The sequence below is a fragment of the Hemicordylus capensis genome, chromosome 3 (assembly GCF_027244095.1).
Source record: "Hemicordylus capensis ecotype Gifberg chromosome 3, rHemCap1.1.pri, whole genome shotgun sequence".
Lineage (NCBI taxonomy): Eukaryota > Metazoa > Chordata > Lepidosauria > Squamata > Cordylidae > Hemicordylus > Hemicordylus capensis.
The window spans coordinates 136899910-136918648 of record NC_069659.1 but is presented as its reverse complement, the minus strand read 5'-3'; the positions used below and the strand labels follow the sequence as shown (position 1 = coordinate 136918648).

Sequence of the window (18739 nt, the reverse complement as noted above, 5' to 3'; positions counted from 1 at the left end):
CTTATGAGCCTTCTCTCCTGAGGATATCAGCCTTAAAATGGTTTCACTTTGAATATAGTGCACCCCAGATTCCTCTTTCAAATGCCTGAAGACGAGTGTATGTGTGTGGCGGCTGTTAGGCATCCAGCTCTCAGGCATGTATGCCCTGTTGTGGGGTCCTTATGTGCCTGCTCAGCAAGTGGAAGCAGTCTTCTGCAACCACTGTAGCTAGAGTCAGATTCGGACATAATGGGGAACCAAGGCAGAGCAGCCAGAGGTCCCCAAACCTGAATGTCTGAATGCAGGAAACAGCAGTTTGAACCCTAACTCAACCCAAGGGTTCACTCACCAAACTCCAGTCTGAACCCTCGGTTTGATATGAGGTTCGCTGCTCATGCCTCCAGTTTGCAGCTGCCTCCAAATTCAGTAATGAAGGCAGGCTTCCCTGGGACCGGAGTTGAGGGAAGGAAGCCCCTCCCTCTTTCCATCCTGATTGGCTGCCGCAACTGTCCATAAGCAAAAGGAGGAAGCCCGGAAGCCAATTCTCCCTCTCTTTGCAGTCTCATAGACTGCAGAGAAGAGACCAGCATTTACGTCCAAATTCAGACAGGTAAGCGCATGGGGGGCAGGGGAGCAGAACCGCAGGTCCATTGGACTCACAGTTCTGTGTTCTGTCTGAATTCAGCCATAGTGTGAAGAAGAAAAGAGCAAGGCAAACCTTGAATCTATTTGGCTTTGGGGAGAGGGGGACATCCCTTCGTCTCTAGTGGAGTGGAGAAGAGTAAATATTGCTAAGATTCCTAGAAGTATTTACTCTTCTCCACTCCACTCCCTGCCCTTTATATATGGCTTTCTGGTCACAGCCATTTCCTGCTTCCATAAAAGGAGGACTTCACTCAAGAGCAGGCTATTATAAATAATGAGGCTTGTATCAGGGTCAAGGGAACTGGCTGGCAGGAGGATCTGACTGCCACCTCTAAGCTATTGTTTCCTCTGTGGCTCTCCTCTCCATTCAGCCATCCACCATGTTCCCCCTTCCCCGTAAAGAACCTAGCCTGATTTAGACATTATGCCATATGAGCATACAGATGACTGTTCTGTACACTTGTACACAAATTTGTGTGAATGACTGTACCTGTGTGTTCATTTTAAAAGTGAACCTGGATACAAAACCATTGTAAAGATAGGAAGTATACTCCTGTACCTGTGTTCAGCAAAACATGTGAATGACGGTACCTGTGTACAGATCAGTACTTGTGTACACTGTACACTCATTGTGGAAGTGTTGAACATTATTGTTAAATTTGTATACCGCCTTTCATTAAAATAATCCCAAGGCGGTTCACACAAAAATTAAAAACAAGACTATAAAAATTACAGAATTAAAATATTAAGCTAAAATATAGAAACATAGATCTGACTAAAGAGATTTAAAATACAAGCATAAGAACTGTATAAAATACAAAGAAGCAGCAGTAGAGATAATCATATAAAAGGCTCGGTAAAAAGCCAAGATTTAACATGCTTTCTAAAAGCTGTGATGGAGAATGAGGTGCGAATAACCACTGGGAGAGCATTCCAGAGTCTGGGGGCAACAGCAGAGAAGGCCCTGTCCTGCGTGCATGACAACCAAGCCTCTCTCATTGTTGGCACTTGCAGCAGAGTCTCCTCAGATAACCTCATCAAGTGGGCAGCAACCCTTCGGAGCAGGAGGTCCCTCAGGTATCCTGGGCCCAAACTGTTAAGGGCTTTAAAGGTCAAAACCAGCACCTTGAATTGGACCCGGAAACAAACAGGTAGCCAGTGCAGCTCTTTCAAAATGGGTGTGATGTGATCCCAACGGGCAGCTCCAGATAAAATCCTAGCTGCCGCATTTTGCACTAGCTGCAGTTTCCAAATATTCTTCAAGGGCAGCCCCACATAGAGCACGTTAAAGTAATCAGCCATGACATGACTAAGGCATGGGTAACTGTGGCCAGATCTGCCTTCTTGAGAAAGGGACGCAGCTGGTGCACTAGCCGAAGCCATGCAAAGGCACCCCTAGCCACTGCCTCCACCTAAGCATCCAAAAGCAGATCTGGATCCTGTAATACCCCCAAGCTGCATACTTGCTCCTTCAAGGGGAATGCATCTCCATCCAGAGCCAATACAACCTCCTCATCCCGATTGGCTCTCTTACTGACCAACATTACCTTTTTCTTGTCCGGATTCAGTCTCAGTTATTAGCCCGCATCCAACCCATCATGGCCTCCAGCCCCCGATTCAGGGCATCCACTGCCACCCTAGGATCAAGTGACAAGGAGAGATAAAGCTGAGAGTCATCTGAATATTGCTGACAACTCAGTCCAAGTCCCCGGATGACCTCTCCCAGCAGTTTCATGTAGGTGCTAAACAGCATGAGGGACAAAGCCAAACCCTGTGGCACCCCACAGTCCAATGGCCACGGAGCTAAGCAATAGTCACCCAGCACCACATTCTGGACCCTCCTCCCAAGAAAGTACTGGAGCCACTCCAGCACAGTACCTCCAATTCCCATACTCAAGAGGCAGTCCAGCAGGATACCATGGTTGATAGTATCGAACGCAGCTGAGAGGTCCATCAGAACCAACAGAGATGCACTCCCCCTGTCTAATTCCCAGCGTAGGTCATCCACTAGAGTGACCAAGACAGTTTCAGTTCCACATCCCACACATATAATGTGTGAATGGGCCTCTTGTCTCTGCATCTATGTGTTGTGCCACACTTATACCCTCTGAACACAGTATATGGTAACAATTGCCAAGCCCTAGTTTGAAGAATTTGTGACTCTATCTATAGCCTCATTCAGATATTTGTGTAGCAGCCAATTCACCACCAAAAATGGCTTTCCATATGGCCGGGATTCCATAGAAACAATTCAGAAACCAATTAAATGTTACAGCTGTAACATTTATTCATTTGTTTGTTTGTTTGTTTGTTTGTTTAAAACATTTATATACTATCCAAAATGCAAGTCTCTGGGTGGTTTACAACAAACATAAAAATCAACATAAGAGCTGGTTTTCTATGGCTTCATTCCATTGATTGATGGATGGATGGATTGATTAAGTACCGTTAAGTCAGTGTCGACTCTTAGCGGCCACATAGATAGATTCTCTCCAGGATGATCTGTCTTCAGCTTGGCCTTGAAGGTCTTTCAGTGATGCGTTCATTGCTGTCGTAATCGAGTCCATCCACCTTGCTGCTGGTCGTCCTCTTCTTCTCTTTCCTTCAATTTTCCCCAGCATTATAGACTTCTCAAGGGAGCTGGGTCTGGACTTCTTAAGGGAGCATAATGTGTCTGAAGTATGATAGTTTGAGCCTGGTCATTTGTGCCTCGAGTGAAAATTCTGGATTGATTTTTTCTATGATCCATTTGTTGGTTTTCCTGGCTGTCCATGGTATCCTCAAAAGTCTTCTCCAGCACCCAAGTTCAAAAGTGTCAATGCTTTTTCTATCTTGCTTCTTCAAAGTCCAGCTTTCGCATCCATAGAGTGTCACAGGGAAAACCATGGTCTGAAAGATTCTAATCTTTGTAGGTGTAGACACATCACGGCATCTAAATATCCTTTCCAAGGCCTTCATTGCAACCCTACCAAGTGCTAGTCTGCAGCGTATTTCTTGACTGCTGGATCCTTGACTGTTGATGGTCAATCCTGAAAGGCAGAAGCTATCCACCACTTCAATGTCTTCATTGTCAGTTCTGAGGCTGGTTGCTGTACCCGTTGTAATTAGTTTATTCTTCTTTACATTTAATCATACTCCCATTTTTTCACTGTGCTCCTTGACTTTCATTACTAGAGCTTGCAAATCATCTGCATTCTCAGCTATCAGAGTGGTGTCATTTCATAGCATGGCTGTAATGTTTAAAGGCCTGCAATTAAACATGTATACTTTGTTGAGGACAGTCCTGACTCTTTTAAGAAAGTCTCAGGGTGATAAGGGCTTGTGATAGAACTGGAGGGAATTTTTCTGTGTTGCAGCAGAAGCCTGTGTGAATAACTGGGCTTGTATGACCTGAGGAACTGGAACAGTCCTAGGGCTGGATGGTCTAGAAACCAGAGCCAGTCACTCAAATAAGTGGGTTTTGATGCTACTATGCTGTTTTGTTTCATATGGTTTACCTTGTTCTGCGTCTATGCTTATAGTAAGTCACTTTATGCCACTGACTGCGGGGAACATTGGATATAATTTCAAATAAATAAATAAGTGATGCACCTTCTTATTTCAATCTGTGTTTTATGCACTATGTTTTTCCAGGGAGTCTTTAGTAATACATAGCTATTGGAAGATGTCTGCTATGTGCTGCCATTCTCACACATCCAGTACTTAACATGAAATCATCCACCCACATAATCTAGGCTAAGTGATTGTTTTGTTTTAAAAGCCCACACAATTGGTTTCATCCACATGGTTGCAGGCATTTAAATGTTAGAGCCACACAGTGGGATGAACCCATTGAAAAGTGGATCCCATGGCCCAGTTTTAACACTGAGAGGGTTCCTTTGTCTGCTTCTCAAGTTGCTCCATGAAACTGTGAGCTGAGGACACCCTGGGAGACACTGGGGCTTCCCACAGATTCTTAAAACACACAGATACTCATGTCACCAAAATATGGCTGAAATCTGGAGCTCATAAGGCACTTCTGTGTGTGGATGTTCAAAAACATCTTTAGGTTTCCAAAGACAAGATCCTCCCTTGCAACAAACCAAAGGAATTTTGTAGCTCCAGGAGTAGAGATTATGGGATACATGTAAACTAAACACTTTCAAGATGTTTTTAAATAATCTCTAATGGTGCATATCGTAGAACTGAGAGTTTTAAGTGGTTGAACTACTACTCTGCAGTTATAACAATTCTTCTCATGTGAGGACAATGTACTCTAAGCAAACTAGCTTCAAGCAACCTAATCCTGTGCCTCTTTACTTGCAAGTAAGTCCATTGAGTTGAAGGGGCTTGCTCCTAGAAAGTATGTTTAAGATTGCCACACAGCAGCGTGTCCTACACTTTTACTGAGAAGTCCCTCTGTAACCAGTGGAATTTACCCTCAGATGAGTGTGCATCTTGTATTCTTATACACAACCCAAGTGTATAATAAACCGGATAATGGCTGAGGAAGTGAGCTCTAGACCATGACAGGTTCTGCCACAATAAATCAATTGGTTTTGAAGGTGCCACGGGAGGACTCCTGTTTCCACAAATGCCTGTATATATGTGCACACTAACCCAGCTAGCCCCATGGCATAAACTGAAGGGCAGAGGTGCCTGGGAGCAAGGCCATCCTTTCAAAGGCAGAACTGGTGTGCTCCTGTTCACGAGTCCTTAAAAGGCCAGCAGTGCAGAGAGATGCGTGGGTCTTATCGCCCAGGACGGCAGCTTCTTTGGAGATATTGTATTTATAGCTCATCTGGCAAATGAACTCTTGACAGTCGAACTGCTGAATACATAGTTTGGGTAATCCAATAAAGTAATAAGCTTTGGTGCTTGCCGATGCTTCCTCATTCCCTGGCTGGAGCCCACAGACATCACCCAGCAAGGTAAGAGCAAATGGAGTACTGCTGTCTCCCCCCCACCCCAATACTGCTACAGGGAGAATGATTCTTAAGAGAAGTTTCATCCTTTTCTCCCTGTCCTCAACAAAGAGAACACACACACGCATGCATTTGTACCACCTCTCGCTAAATCCCATTGATAAGAGCCAGGAAGTTTCCCACACCCGGCTTTTTTAGCCCACATCTCCTCTGGAATGGATCGGGCGGGCAGATTTACCCCCAAGTCCCTGCGAGCCGTTGGGGAGCATTTCACACACGATTGGGGGTTTTCACAGCTCGTTAGAGTACAATCCAATTTATATCTAGGGTTAAGAAAATCCACTTTTCTCATCAGGTGTTTTTTTTTTTATAGTTTTGAGTTCACAGTAAAGCCTTGCAGAAAACTCACAGCGAAGCCTACTCTGTGGAGAACTCCCAAGTGATGATGAGCTGATGTCTGCTTTCCCCATAGCTGATCTTTCGTTGCTCTTATGCTGCGGTAATGAAGAGCTGTCTCAGACCTTTGCAGCTCATGCCTCCTAGTATTGTTGCTGAACAGGTGAAGGGAAAATGCAGTATGAACAACTTTACATGACTGCCTTTTAAATACCTCTCCTTCACCAGCAATCACAAATAGGCTTACTGGTTTAATAGGTTTATTGGATACAATCAACATACATTTAAAGGGGACACTGTTGACTGTTGCTCTCATATCTGACCAAAAAGAAAAAAGTTGATCTATTGTTTGAGATGGTTGCAATTTTGCAAAATCAAGGCAAATATCTAGAAATAGGGGATGCCATGTAATTAAAGAATGTATATTTTCCTGCAACATTAGAATCCTGAAATTTATCTTCAAGTAATTTTGGCTCAAGTTCTGTGTGCACACTTCTGAAGTAATCCATCCCATTGAAATTTGTGTCTTCCTATCAAATAAACACACATAAGGTCAGGCTATTCCTTTGCCTATACAGAAGATGGAGTTGTATTCGGATTAAAAGAAATAAAAACAGTGACTGATATCCAAACCACATTATTTATTATTATTATTATTATTATTTAATGATGATGATGATGATGATGATGATGATTGCTCAACAGAAGTCCTATTACACTAAAGCCTGGGCTGTACTTGTGAGTACTGAGTTTGGATGTCAGCCAGTTAGTTCTTGTTTGCTACTAAATATTTGGAAATTTGGAAATAGAAAGGCATACCTCTCTGTATAGTGTTTTTTTTAAATTCTTTCCCTGACACTGCTCTCTTAGAATACAGTCCTGATTATATATCTAAACAGATTCACATAAAAAGTAATTAGGCTTGCACATAGAAAACTAGCATGCCAGGAAGTTGGATCTATTCCTGGTGTTCTGTTTGCAAAGCTCTCTTTCATTTGGTTTCTTGTTTCCCCTCGAAGTTGCCTTCTAGCCTGCTGCAAAGTGTCTTATCAATACATAGGCTTGTGGATTTTGTTTTGTTCTTAAAAATTACATTCAGCTTATTGTTAAGTGAATTATTCAATCATGAGACTGACTTCTATGTCGGAGTCTCATGCTATAAATCTAGACCCAGTTCCACAGGATCAGTTTGCCAGACACTGCTGATTAGCAGAGTAAAGCTTGGCTGAACAGGTTTCATGGTTCATGGATTTTATAAAATGACTGATTATATATGGGGACCACTGCCTTCTCTCCACAGACCTGGGAAGCTGCATTTGGCGGGGGGGGGGGTGGAATCTTAGAGCCCTGCAGCAATGTCATAACTGCTGTGGGGAACACACTAGTGGTGATTTATCCTGCAAATTGGTATACGACGGATACAAATACAACAAATATTTATATACTGCTTTTCAGCAAAAAGTTCCCAAAGTGGTTTACATAGATATAAATAGATACATAAAATGACTCCCTGTCCTCAAAGGGCTCACAATCTAAAAATAAACATAAGATAGACACCAGCAACAGCCACTGGAAGAATGCTGTGCTGGGGATGGATAGGGCCAGTTGCTCTCCCTCTGCTAAATAAAGAGAAGCACCACTTTAAAAAGGTGCCTCTTTGCTCCATTTGCAGGGGATAATGTGTGGAAGAAAAATCTGCATGTATGGACACCTGATTGGCACATACGTTTTATGCCCCACCGTGTTTCTGGGCTCAACTGTAATATGTAGCAGTATCAATGAAATATTGTCATCAGTGAAGATTGAATCACCTTTGAGCCCCCCTTGCTCTGTTTTTGTGAATGGGTGGTCATTTTCAGTAAGGACTAGAAAGCAGTAGAGAAGCATTTGTCATGGGAATATGTATTCTGATGAATGTAGGTTTAAGATTCTCACTACAAACTGTACTAAGCAAAAACTACTTTCAACCTTGTAAGTGGAAACCCCTGAGGCCAACAGGGGTCCACGATCACATCAACTCTTTCCTTAAATGTCTGTAAAAAGTAGCTGCAGGCAGGAAGGGTATCAGATGGGGGCATGTGGGGTTTAGGGTGGTTTAATATACTGTGTTTTGAGGACAATTGAATTGGTAGGAGTTTCTATAGACCTTATTACACTTTTACACATGCTGCCCCCGGGGGGTGGGGTGCAGGTGGGGGATACTATAAAGCCTCCAGAATACTTTAGACACATTTCAGTCTCTCGGTAAATGTAACTTTGATTAGCATGAGTAGGGAAGTGGCAGAACTCTCACAGAGCAGAGGTTCAAAACAAATAATTAAGAATAAACTTTATTCTAAATGGATGTTTCTGAGATTTTGTTTATTTTTACAAGGCTGTAGGGTATTGTACTTGCTTATGGTACAAGGTTACACTTCACTTTGTTTCAAGGTAGTCCTTAACTGCTAAATGAAAGTCTAAACGAACTTACCAAGCAGCACTTGTGTGAGGCTGTCCTATACTTTCAGATCATTGACACAGCCAAAAACTGGGGCTATTCTCACGATCAGGCAAAATTGGCCTAGGGGAGCCAAGCCCAATTTTGCCTAATCATGTAAACCACCAGGCGAGCCCGGTAGTTTACGAGCAGCTAGCCCACTTTAGTAGCCCTCCCCTTAGCCCGGATTTGCGGAGCAAGTGCTCCGCAAACCCGGGCTGCCTGATCGTGAGTAGCCACGCTGTGGCTCCATGCCACAGCTACTCATGAGTAGACCCCTGGAGGGGAGGCGAAAAGCTACCTCCCGGATCCGGGGGTCTCCCCAGTATGCCCTGCGCACTCACGCAGGGCATACTGGAGCTTCCGGGGGCCATCACGGAGGCGGCAATCATGTGGACAGCTGATCCAGCCGCCCAGGGCTCCTGCCACAATCGTCTGTGGGGAGAGTGGGCTTAGCCCACTCTCCCCGCAATAGCAGCAAAAGCGGGTCTCACTGATCGTGAGACCCGCCTCACTGTGTTCTACCCAGGTTTGGGAACTGTGTAAGCTCCCAATTATTGGTTATGTGGAAGCAAGGTAGGAAGAAAAGCTGGGTAGAAGTGATTGTGTGGAAGCAAGGTAGGAGAAAAAGCTGGGTTTCTACCCAGGTATTCCTCTTACCTTGCTTCCACACAACCCAAAATTGGGAGCACACACAGCTCCCAAACCTGGGTAGAACACAGTTTTTGATTGTGTGAATAACCTCTTTGAATTAAAGAACGTCTCCTCTTTGAGACTGTCCCTAACAAACCCAACCCCCCCACTATTTCTCAATTGACTCTCCCGCCATCTTTCTCTCTCTCCCTCTCCTCCACTCCACTCCAGCTCCCACCAATGGATTCTTTTGATTGACAGTTCAACAAGGTTCCAGCAATATTTGCATAAAAGTACAGATCATTAGACCTCCAATGCCATTTCATCCAGGGGGCCACAGTGCTGAGGAAGAGAGGTTCTTTCTCACAGGCTCTTTCTCTCTGTGACATTTTCCCAATTGCACCCCAAACTGCTATGTGCCCTTTCAGAATCTCTGTCATCTTGTCTAGTTGGGTCTGCATCCCGGCATCTTGCAAAAGCTTCTCTTGCACTGTCCCCAAGAGCAACTTTAGGCCAGAAGCACTCTTAGCCCTGGACTTCAGGGCCTCCACAACCCCTGGGGGGCCCCAAATCCTCTTTAGTCTGTCTCAGATGGTGTGGTCGCCTGGCATGATGATGCTTAATTTGCAGGAGAGGGAGGCCTCCAAAGGCCTTTAGGTCCAGACTCCAAAATTATCTAGGTGCACCTCTGATTTATTCTCCCACCAGGGCTCACATGCTTTTAGAACTATTTTTGACCCTCTGTTTCCCCTTTGAGCAGCAAACCCAGCCATTTCTTAAGAGGCTTTGAAGCTCTCCTCAGTAAAGGGAACAGGGTTCTGTTAAGTAAAACTGTCTAACCCCCTTGCCTTTGGAAACACGGAACTAATGCTAGTCCCCTGCTAACTGGATCATTTTCAGTTTGTGACTCCTGAGGAAGTGAACAAACTGCTTCAGACTGTGCACATATCTTCCCTAAATGCCTGCCCTGAGGCGGTAATGGGCTGGATGAGGGATAACAAACTGAAGTTGAATCCAAATAACACGGAGGTACTGACTGTGGCGGGTTGGGACCTGAGAGATGGTTTAGATCTGCCTGCTCTGGATGGGGTTACATTCTCCCTGAAAGAACAGGTACGTAGTTTGGGAGTGCTCCTGGCCAGGAGTGCTTTTTATCAGCTTTGGCTGATACATCAGCTATGTCCATTTCTAGAGGTGAATGACCTTAAAACAGTGGTACATATGCTGGTAATCTCCAGACTTGACTACTGTAATGGACTCTACATGGGGCTGCCTTTGTAGTGCAGAAACTACAATTGGTACAGAATGCGGCAGCCAGATTGGTCTCTGGGACAACACAAAAGGACCATATAATATTGATTTTGAAATAATTACACTGGCTGCTGATATGTTTCAGGTGAAATACAATGTGCTGGTTATCCTCTCTAATAAGAGGCTTGGTGTCCGTCCGTGGACGGACACCAAGCGTGTGTCTGTGCCTCCCTGGCCTCTTCTGGGCATGCGCGAAGCGCATGGCCAGAAGGAGCCAGGGAGGCAGGACCGCCAGCACCCGGCGGCCATCTTGGGCGGCCAGAAGCGGCCGCCCTGAAGAAGCCGGGTAAGCGGCGGCGGGGGACACTGGCCGAGGCGTCGGCAAAGCCGCCGCCTCGGCCAGAGGAGGCGGCGCGGCCGAGGAGGCGGCAGAGCCATGGCCGAGGCCTGGCCGTGCCGCCGCTTACCTGGCTTCTTCGGGGCGGCTGCTTCTGGCCGCCCAGGATGGCCGCCGGACGAGGCGGCAGACAAAACAATGCGGCGGTGGGCCCGGGCAGCGGTGGCCCAGGCCGGAGCCGCGGTGGGTGGCGGGCCCAGCCGGAGCCGCGGGCGGTGGTGAGTGGCGGGCCCGGCCGGAGCCCCGGGTGGCGGGGGTGGCGGGAGAGGGAATGGCGGCGAAAGTCTGGAGCGCAGAGCTCCACTAGCGCCCGTTAACCAACGGGCTACAAAACCACTAGTTACCTATAAAGCCCTTAATGGCTTGGGTCCAAGCGATTTAAGGGAGTGCCTCCTTTGTCATGAACCCTGCTACCTTTTACAATCTTCTGGAGAGATCTGGTTATGGCTGCTTTGGAATATGCTCCCTGCTGAAATCAGAGCTTCTTCTACTCTGTTTATTTTCAGGAAGACCTTCAAAACTGTCCTGTTCTCTCAGTTAAATACAATTAATTTTAATAATTTTAATCATTTGTGTTATATTGTTTTGTTGTGTTTTTTATATTTTAATCTGTGATTGTTAATATTAAAATTTGTACACTACCTAAAGATGTATATATCAGGCGGTAGAAAAATATAATAAATAAACAAGCAAGCAAGCAAGCACGCAAGCAAGCAAGCAGAGAGGCACCTTTTAAAAGTGCTGATTCTCTTTATTAAGCAGGGGGAGATCAACTGGCCCTATCCATCCCCAGCACAGTTCTCTCCAGTGGCTGTTGCTGGTGTCTATCTTATGTTTCTTTTTTGGATTGTGAGCCCTTTGGGGACAGGGAGCCATTTAATATTTATTTATTTATATCTATCTATCTAAACCACTTTGGGGACTTTGGGGTGAAAAGCGGTATAGAAATATTCATTGTATTTGTTTTAATGGTGTCATTTTGTCAATCATGGACCAGGACATTTCTGCCTCTGGATACCATTCAAACTGCAGTTGATATAACACACAGCAGCCATATTGCTGGCTAGGAAAATTCACACCAGTTTTAAAGCTGGCTTCTAGTCCATTTCTGGGCGTGGGGCCTAGGCACCTTCAGCCACCTAATGGTGCAAATGACTTGACTAGCAAGCCAGAGGTTGCCCGTTTGAATCCTGGCTGGTGTGTTTCCCAGAATATGGGAAATTCCTATATCAGACAGCAATGATATAGGAAGATACTGAGAGGCATCGAGGCTCTTCTCACGATCCATGAGAAGAGCATCTAGGGGGTTTGCAGGGAGAGTGGGCTTAGCTTGTCAATGAGACAAGTTAGTCATGAACTAACTTAAGTCCTATTAAATTCAATGAGTGACATCAGAGATGTGCAAATCAATTTGAGTTAGAATTGATTTGAGCTCAAATCAAGCCAACCCTCGTTATTTGGAATTGAAACAAAGACCCCTTAAAATAAAGGGCATGATTCAAGTCTGAATTGAAACAACCCTGATTCAAGCTCAGATCTATTCAAATAATCTGAGTGCCATTCTGGCAGGCTTTCCCCCTTGCTGATTGGTTTTCTGGCACTGGCTTCCGATTGACTTGAAATCTCCTTGCTTCTTTGTTGGCTTCTTATCATACAAAAAAAGTGTCATGGGCAAATGTGCCCCCATTGGCTGAGAGGGGAGGGACCAAACAGAAGGGAATTTCAAAATGTTTTCAAAAGGCCTGGGAAGGGGAAGCAGAGAGAGCCCTTGGTGTGCCCTTGAAGAGGATACATCAGGAGAGGGGGAAGGAAGGAAATCAAAGAAGGTGTGAATTTGTGATTTTCTTTTCTCAGCACTGAGTATAATATGCTGTGCTATTGCTGCTATATTATTAACTATCTTGTTTTGCTGGATCTCAGATTGACAAAGGCAGAACATGGGTGCCTTCCTTCCTTCCTTGAGTTGTGGTTTGGTCTGTTTGTGAGATGGTGTTGTGATAAATGGGACAGTGTGGCAGGTAGGTGTGTGTGTGTGTGTGTGTGTGTGTGTGTGTGTGTGTGTGTGATATTTTCTTGGTGATTGCTGTGAGATAAGCTCAATGTCTGGCTTTGAGACTAACATGCTTCACTCTCTGCTCTGGTCTGCCCTGAAATCTGCATTCTACATAACAAGGTGTACTAAGTCAAAATGTGGCTGAAGACGTGCTAGTTGAGCTTATGGTTATGCTTGCTGCCAAGAGTGTTGCTGCTATGGCAGCCATTGCAATGCTGAAGTTAGAAGTCATAATTGTGTGTGAGAGAGTAACTTGTGCCAATGATGTTACTGCAGCACAGGCACTGTGGCTGGCAGTGGATTCTGGGTCAGTGATTATTTTTTGGTCATGTTTGGCCTGTGTTTAAAAAAATGTATGTTCTGTGTTGGAAGGGACAGTTTCCTTTAACTGTGTGCTGCTAATATGTAGTGTTTTGCAAGGCATGGACACAAAATTGCAAATTGCAATACAAAATTTGTCGTGTGCATTCTGTGAGGGCAGTTTGTTCAAACTCCTAACATCCCATGGTTTCCCATGGATACCTCCTAGGGACACCAAAGTGGGTTGAGTGGTACAACATGATGGCTGCTTCCTACCACCCAACCCACAACAGAAACTCTATGGAGTTCTTTGGGAAAGGTTAAAAAAATTTAAATGACCCACTTGCCCATTTCTTTTGTGAGTTGGATGGTAGGTAGCACCCATCATACCCTACCCCCCAACTCACGTTGGTATCCCCAGGACCTACCCATGTTACCCCTACAACGTTCTGCTTAATATCTGCAGGTTGCAGTGTGTGCTCAATTTCCTCCTTTCTTCGTTCAACTTGCATGGCAGCCATACATTCTAGCAAGTCAAACAAGGAGTTTGCCTGTCTTGACCCCCTCCCACTTAGGTTTAAGTATGTTATTCTGCCAAAGAAAACCACATGGCTCTGTGGTCGCCAGGAGTCGACACCGACTCAATGGCACAACTTTACTTTACTGCTTGTGCATTTATACATTCACCCTTTTCATTATTTAAAAGCAGACACATTTTTAAACAATTGAAAAATGCTCTAGGCATGGTAGGGGTGGTGTCTTTGTGACCTCATAGACGCCAGCCAATCAGCACCATTTCACAGTTGAAATGTCTTGCAGACTTGTAGAAGTGGCTTTGCTCAGAGAGGAAAAGAAGTGTGTTTGAACTGACCATGGTAAGGGTGCTTCCAAGCCAGCTCTACTGCATTAATTTAATGGATTGTGTGTGTACTAAAGTTAAGCATTCTCTCTGTTGTGTAAGTATGTGGATTTTTGATACCCCAGTAATTCAGTGAAACCCAGTTTCCTTCTATGAATAATATAAAGTTATTGGGTTGTATGTACCCTTGATGCCTTCAGGCTTCATTCAGTTAGGCCAGGGCTGCCCAACCAGGCCCTCCAGCTGTTTATGGACTACAACTCCCATCATCCCTGACTATTGGTCATGGTGGATGGTGGGAGTTGCAATCCAACAGCAGCTGGAGGGCCAAAGTTGGGCAGACTTGAATTATACTTATTTATGTATTTTTCTATGTAAACTGCTTGAGAACTTTGTTGAGGAGCGTATATAAATATTTGTCATCATCGCAGTAGTAGTAACAGACTGTCAAAATAAATATCTCTGATATTCTGGAAACTATTGCACACACACAAGTGTCCTACACTTGCACACATGCCCATGATCCCCATTCATGTGTGTGTGTTTCTAGGATTCACAGGAATAGAAGTTGAACTCACATGTTAAAATATATCGGTGGGCTACAGTGCTACCAAACAGCTATCTTCTCCCAAACTGTTATATCTATTGTGTTTGTTGTTGGTTTCAGTACCATCAGCTAAATTAAGTCTATAAGAAGGATCTTAAAGTTGGATTTGAGGATCACATGTCGAGATTTGAGAAGGAGCTGTGTGAAAATGATGAAAAATTAGTTTCTAAAATGTATAAGCTCTTGCTTTTGGAGGAGACAAGAGACGAAGTGGTAAAACGACTATGGTAAAATGGGCTCAAGATGTGGGGTGCAATATAGAAATGGCAGCCTGGGAAAAATTATGGAAAACTGATTTAAAGTTCACTGCATGTTATGTTCTAAAAGAAAATTATTATAAAATGATGTATAGGTGGTATTTGACACCAAAAAAACTGGCATTAATGTATAAAAATGTTTCAAACAAATGTTGGAAATGTGGACACTCTGAAGGAACCTTTTTTCATATGTGGTGGACCTGTAGGAAGGCTAAGGCCTTTTGGGACATGATATATAATGAGTTAAAGAAAATATTTAAAATGACATTTCCTAAGAAGCCAGAATCCTTCCTGCTGGGAATAACGCAAGGAGTGTTTTCTACAACTAATTTAACATTTTTTATGTACGCTTCTACGGCGGCCAGAATAATATATGCACAGAAATGGAAGGACAATGAACTGCCTTCAAAAGAAGATTGGCTGATAAAAAATTTGGAATATGCGGAGATGGTAAAACTTACAGTACTAATAAGAGACCAAAATTTAGAATGCTTTAAAGAAGATTGGAAACCATTCTTATTATATTTAAAGAACTATTTTCCTAATATTGATTTTACAACAGGGTTTGAAATCTAGTAATATTAGCAGGTTGGGTAGATCAAAATCGTGTTTGTAAGGTTTCGATCTATGTTTTGAATTATTATTATAGCAAGGGTTAATTCTATAGATGATTATTCACAAGGAGGTGTGAGCGGGAAGTCCATATTTGTTCAATATGTTGTTAATGTTAAGATATTGTTAAAATTAATAAAAATTTAATTTTAAAAATATCTATTGTGTTTGTTCTGGCAACTTTTCAACAAAAGTCAAAAACAAAAACAAAACTGTAGAGGATTCTAGTTAATAACAGAAATCTTTACAATGTGAGTTCCCTCCTGGTTGTACTAAGAACATTTCCAGTCAGCTTTCATCTTGTTGTCTCCCCCTTCACATACTTGCAGTTCCAAGGACTTCTTCCCAGTCAGGTTTTAATGAATGGAACTTTTTCCTCTTTGAGGCTATAAAATCAAAGAAAAGACCAGCTGGATCTTTTAAAAACTGATGTTTTCCCCACACGTCAATATGCTTTAGTGTCTGGTTTGCCATTTAGCTGTAGCTGACAGAATCAAAGTACATGTTACATGTAGTAACATGTAACATGTACTTTGATTCTGTCAGCTACAACTAAATGGCAAACCAGACACTAAAGCACATTGACATGTGAGGAAAACATGCACAAGGGTTATGGATGTAGTAACATGTTATTTTTAACCATCATGGGTTCTTTTTGTAATGAAAAGCAGCTGCAGGTGGGCTCCTTACAGCCTTAGGGAGAGGACTGATGGGAAAGAGGCTGCTTAACCCTTTCCCCTTAGGATATTTTTCTGCTCAAAATCTCTCTCTTTCTCTCTCTCTCTCTCTCTCTCTCTCTCTCTCTCTCTCTCTCACTCTTTCACACACACACACCGCAAACAAAAACAGTTTTTCTCCTCATGCCAGTAAACATACAGGGAGCTGAATTCTCCCCCCCCCACCCCCATGGGGAAGGTTTTCTTAAACAAGAGAAACTAGCTGGGGAGGCAATTCTGAATGAAAAAAACAGTTTTAGGGAAAGGGTTATGCATATGCTCCCCACCTTTCTCTGCTCTATATTTAGCACTATACTGCTGCTTTTAGTTTAAGAAAAAAATCAGGAAAGTTACACCTGTTGTGTGTAACATGCAGATGAGCTGAAATAATAAATCTATGTCTGGATGGTGTCAGAGCTTACATGATTGAATGCTGCTCTTAAAAAAAAAAAATCCCACTGCACATTGAAAGCTAGATGTCAAGGAGAAGACTAGACTAGAACCCTTCTCCTGGTATGCTTGTGGAGATATTTCTTTCTTTCTTTCCTGGTATGGAAGAGCATTTAGTCATGCGAGCCTTCTCTTGCCACCTGAGCCCTTGCTTGCAGCCCAGACCACCTCGGTGAGGACCAAAGTAGATATGATGCAGAATTCCACATTACTTTGTGGGCATGGAATTGTTCTTAAAGGAAAAGCAGTCATGGAAGGCTGCAATCAGAAGAGAGCAGGGAGAGGACCTACTAAACTCTTTCTGCTCCTTCTGTTTGCTACAAATCATGTGTCCCAGCTGTTTTTCTCCCTTCATGGAAAAATACATAGCCCGCCCCGCTGGGGAACAAAGCATCTGAGGTGTGGACTATTAGCCTACTTTCCTTAAGGAAAGTAAGCTTATGAGATCACCTGACATTGTGTGTGTGTGTGTGTGTGTGTGTGTGTGTGTGTGTGTGTGTGTGTGTCCCATCAACTTCACAATGCCTGGACTAATATGAACCAAATGACGTATAGTTGTGGGGACACATAGGGACACCTCTATGGTGTAGTTTATAATGATGTCATCCACCATGATTCAAGATGGTGGATGCATGAATATTTGAGGGTCAAGAGGGCTAACTTGTGGACTGCGTAACCAATTTGAACCAAATTTGGTACAGTTGTAGTGAGTGACACATAGGGGCACCTCAATGGCATAGTCTGTGATGATGTCATCCACCACAATTCAAGATGGCGGTCGCATGAACGTTTGAGGCACAAGTGAACTAACTTGTGAACCACTTAACTGATTTGAACCAAACTTGCTACAGGTGTAGAGACACATAGGGATGGCTCAAGGGCTTAGTTTGTAAGGATGTTATCCACCCTAATTCAAGATGGCAGACATGTGAACATTTTAGGATGAAGTGAGGTAACTTGTGAAGCTGGTAATTATCAATATTATAGTGAAAGGAAAGTAGGCAGGTTAGTTCTTACCCAAACCACTTGTTTTTAGTGTTCAAATGGCAGGATAGAAGAGAGAAAAGCAGTCCTTTTCCCCATGCCATGTCTAGTTTGCCTCTCTCAATTAGGCCTGATAATCTGCCAATTTCAAGGAAACAAGATTGGGGGAAGGATATTACCATTACTTGCTTTCCATAATAGAAAGTTATAAAAATATGCACAGGCTGTATATATCATCTGTACTTAAACACAAACACATGTCAGATTGGTACCAAAAAGTACCTTGTTTCATTCCACAAAACGAAGAGTGACCAAACAATGAGCCTTTTCACACATAAAGATTAAATTGCCTCTGAGCCTCACTCAAACTGTTTATCTTATCATTATTCATATGGAACATGGAGGATAAACTTTTGTAAAGTGAGTGAATGTAACGACAAAGGTAGGTTTTACTAGGGTTGTGCAAATAGGTTCAAATCCAAACTGGTTTGAAATTGAACAAGTTTAGTTTGAAGGCTCAGGGTTGAGCCGAACCACCCCCAGTTTGGCTTGACCCCAGACTGAACACACACACCCAGTTCAGGGGTTTGTTGAACATTTTTTGAATTTCCCCTCCCCCCTTTTTAACTTATCCCACTGGGGGGCTTCTCCAAGGTGGCAGGGGATCTGTGGAGGTTCCCCCCACCTGCTGGCCTTCCTTTTTGTAAAAAATGCCTGGTTCAGGTGTCTTCAGCCCTTTCTGGGCCTATTCCCTGGTGCAGTGGCCATTTTGGAGGCCACCATGCCTGCGCAGTGGGACCCTGCATGGCCTGGGTCATGGCCCCTGCCACCTTGGAGGGGGTACGTTTTAAAAAAGATTTTTTTTCAAAAAATGTTCAACAACTCCCCCCACCCGAACTGAACCAAATGGCGGGGGGGGGAGGGGTTTGAAGGGGGCCAAACCCAAACTGGTCCGGTGCAGTTCAGGTTCAGTTTGAACTCGAACCAAACTGGGCCTAAGTTTTACATTATTACAAATTCAACAGAAGCAAAGCTTCTTAAGTCCTCAGTGAAGCCTTGTGCACGTCCTACAGTTTGTGAGTCATGGGTGTGACTCTCAACTAGAGATGTGCATGAAATTAATTCTTTGATTCATTTTGAATTCAAATTAAATTTTGAAAATTTATTTTGAATTCAAATCAGTGATTTGTGTGCTGGACTAGGACCGGGGAGACCCAAGT

General features: G+C 43.7%; 1 protein-coding gene across 4 annotated transcripts in view; it reads left to right on the top strand.

Annotated features, from left to right (window-relative positions):
- Positions 1–5381: 5381 nt before the first annotated feature.
- Positions 5382–18739, top strand: part of FHL2 (four and a half LIM domains 2) — a 60917-nt gene continuing 47559 nt past the window's right edge. The window contains exons 1-2 of one of the 4 annotated variants that reach the window (XM_053308720.1): positions 5450–5534; positions 5902–6027. Coding sequence is in view for 1 of the 4 variants with exons in the window: in XM_053308716.1 (XP_053164691.1) it covers positions 13907–13909 (3 nt within the window). In the remaining 3 variants the exon portion in view is untranslated. Of the gene's footprint in view, positions 5535–5901; positions 6028–13861; positions 13910–18739 lie in introns of those variants that run through there. The other 3 variants (XM_053308717.1, XM_053308721.1, XM_053308716.1) reach the window with 3 other exon arrangements.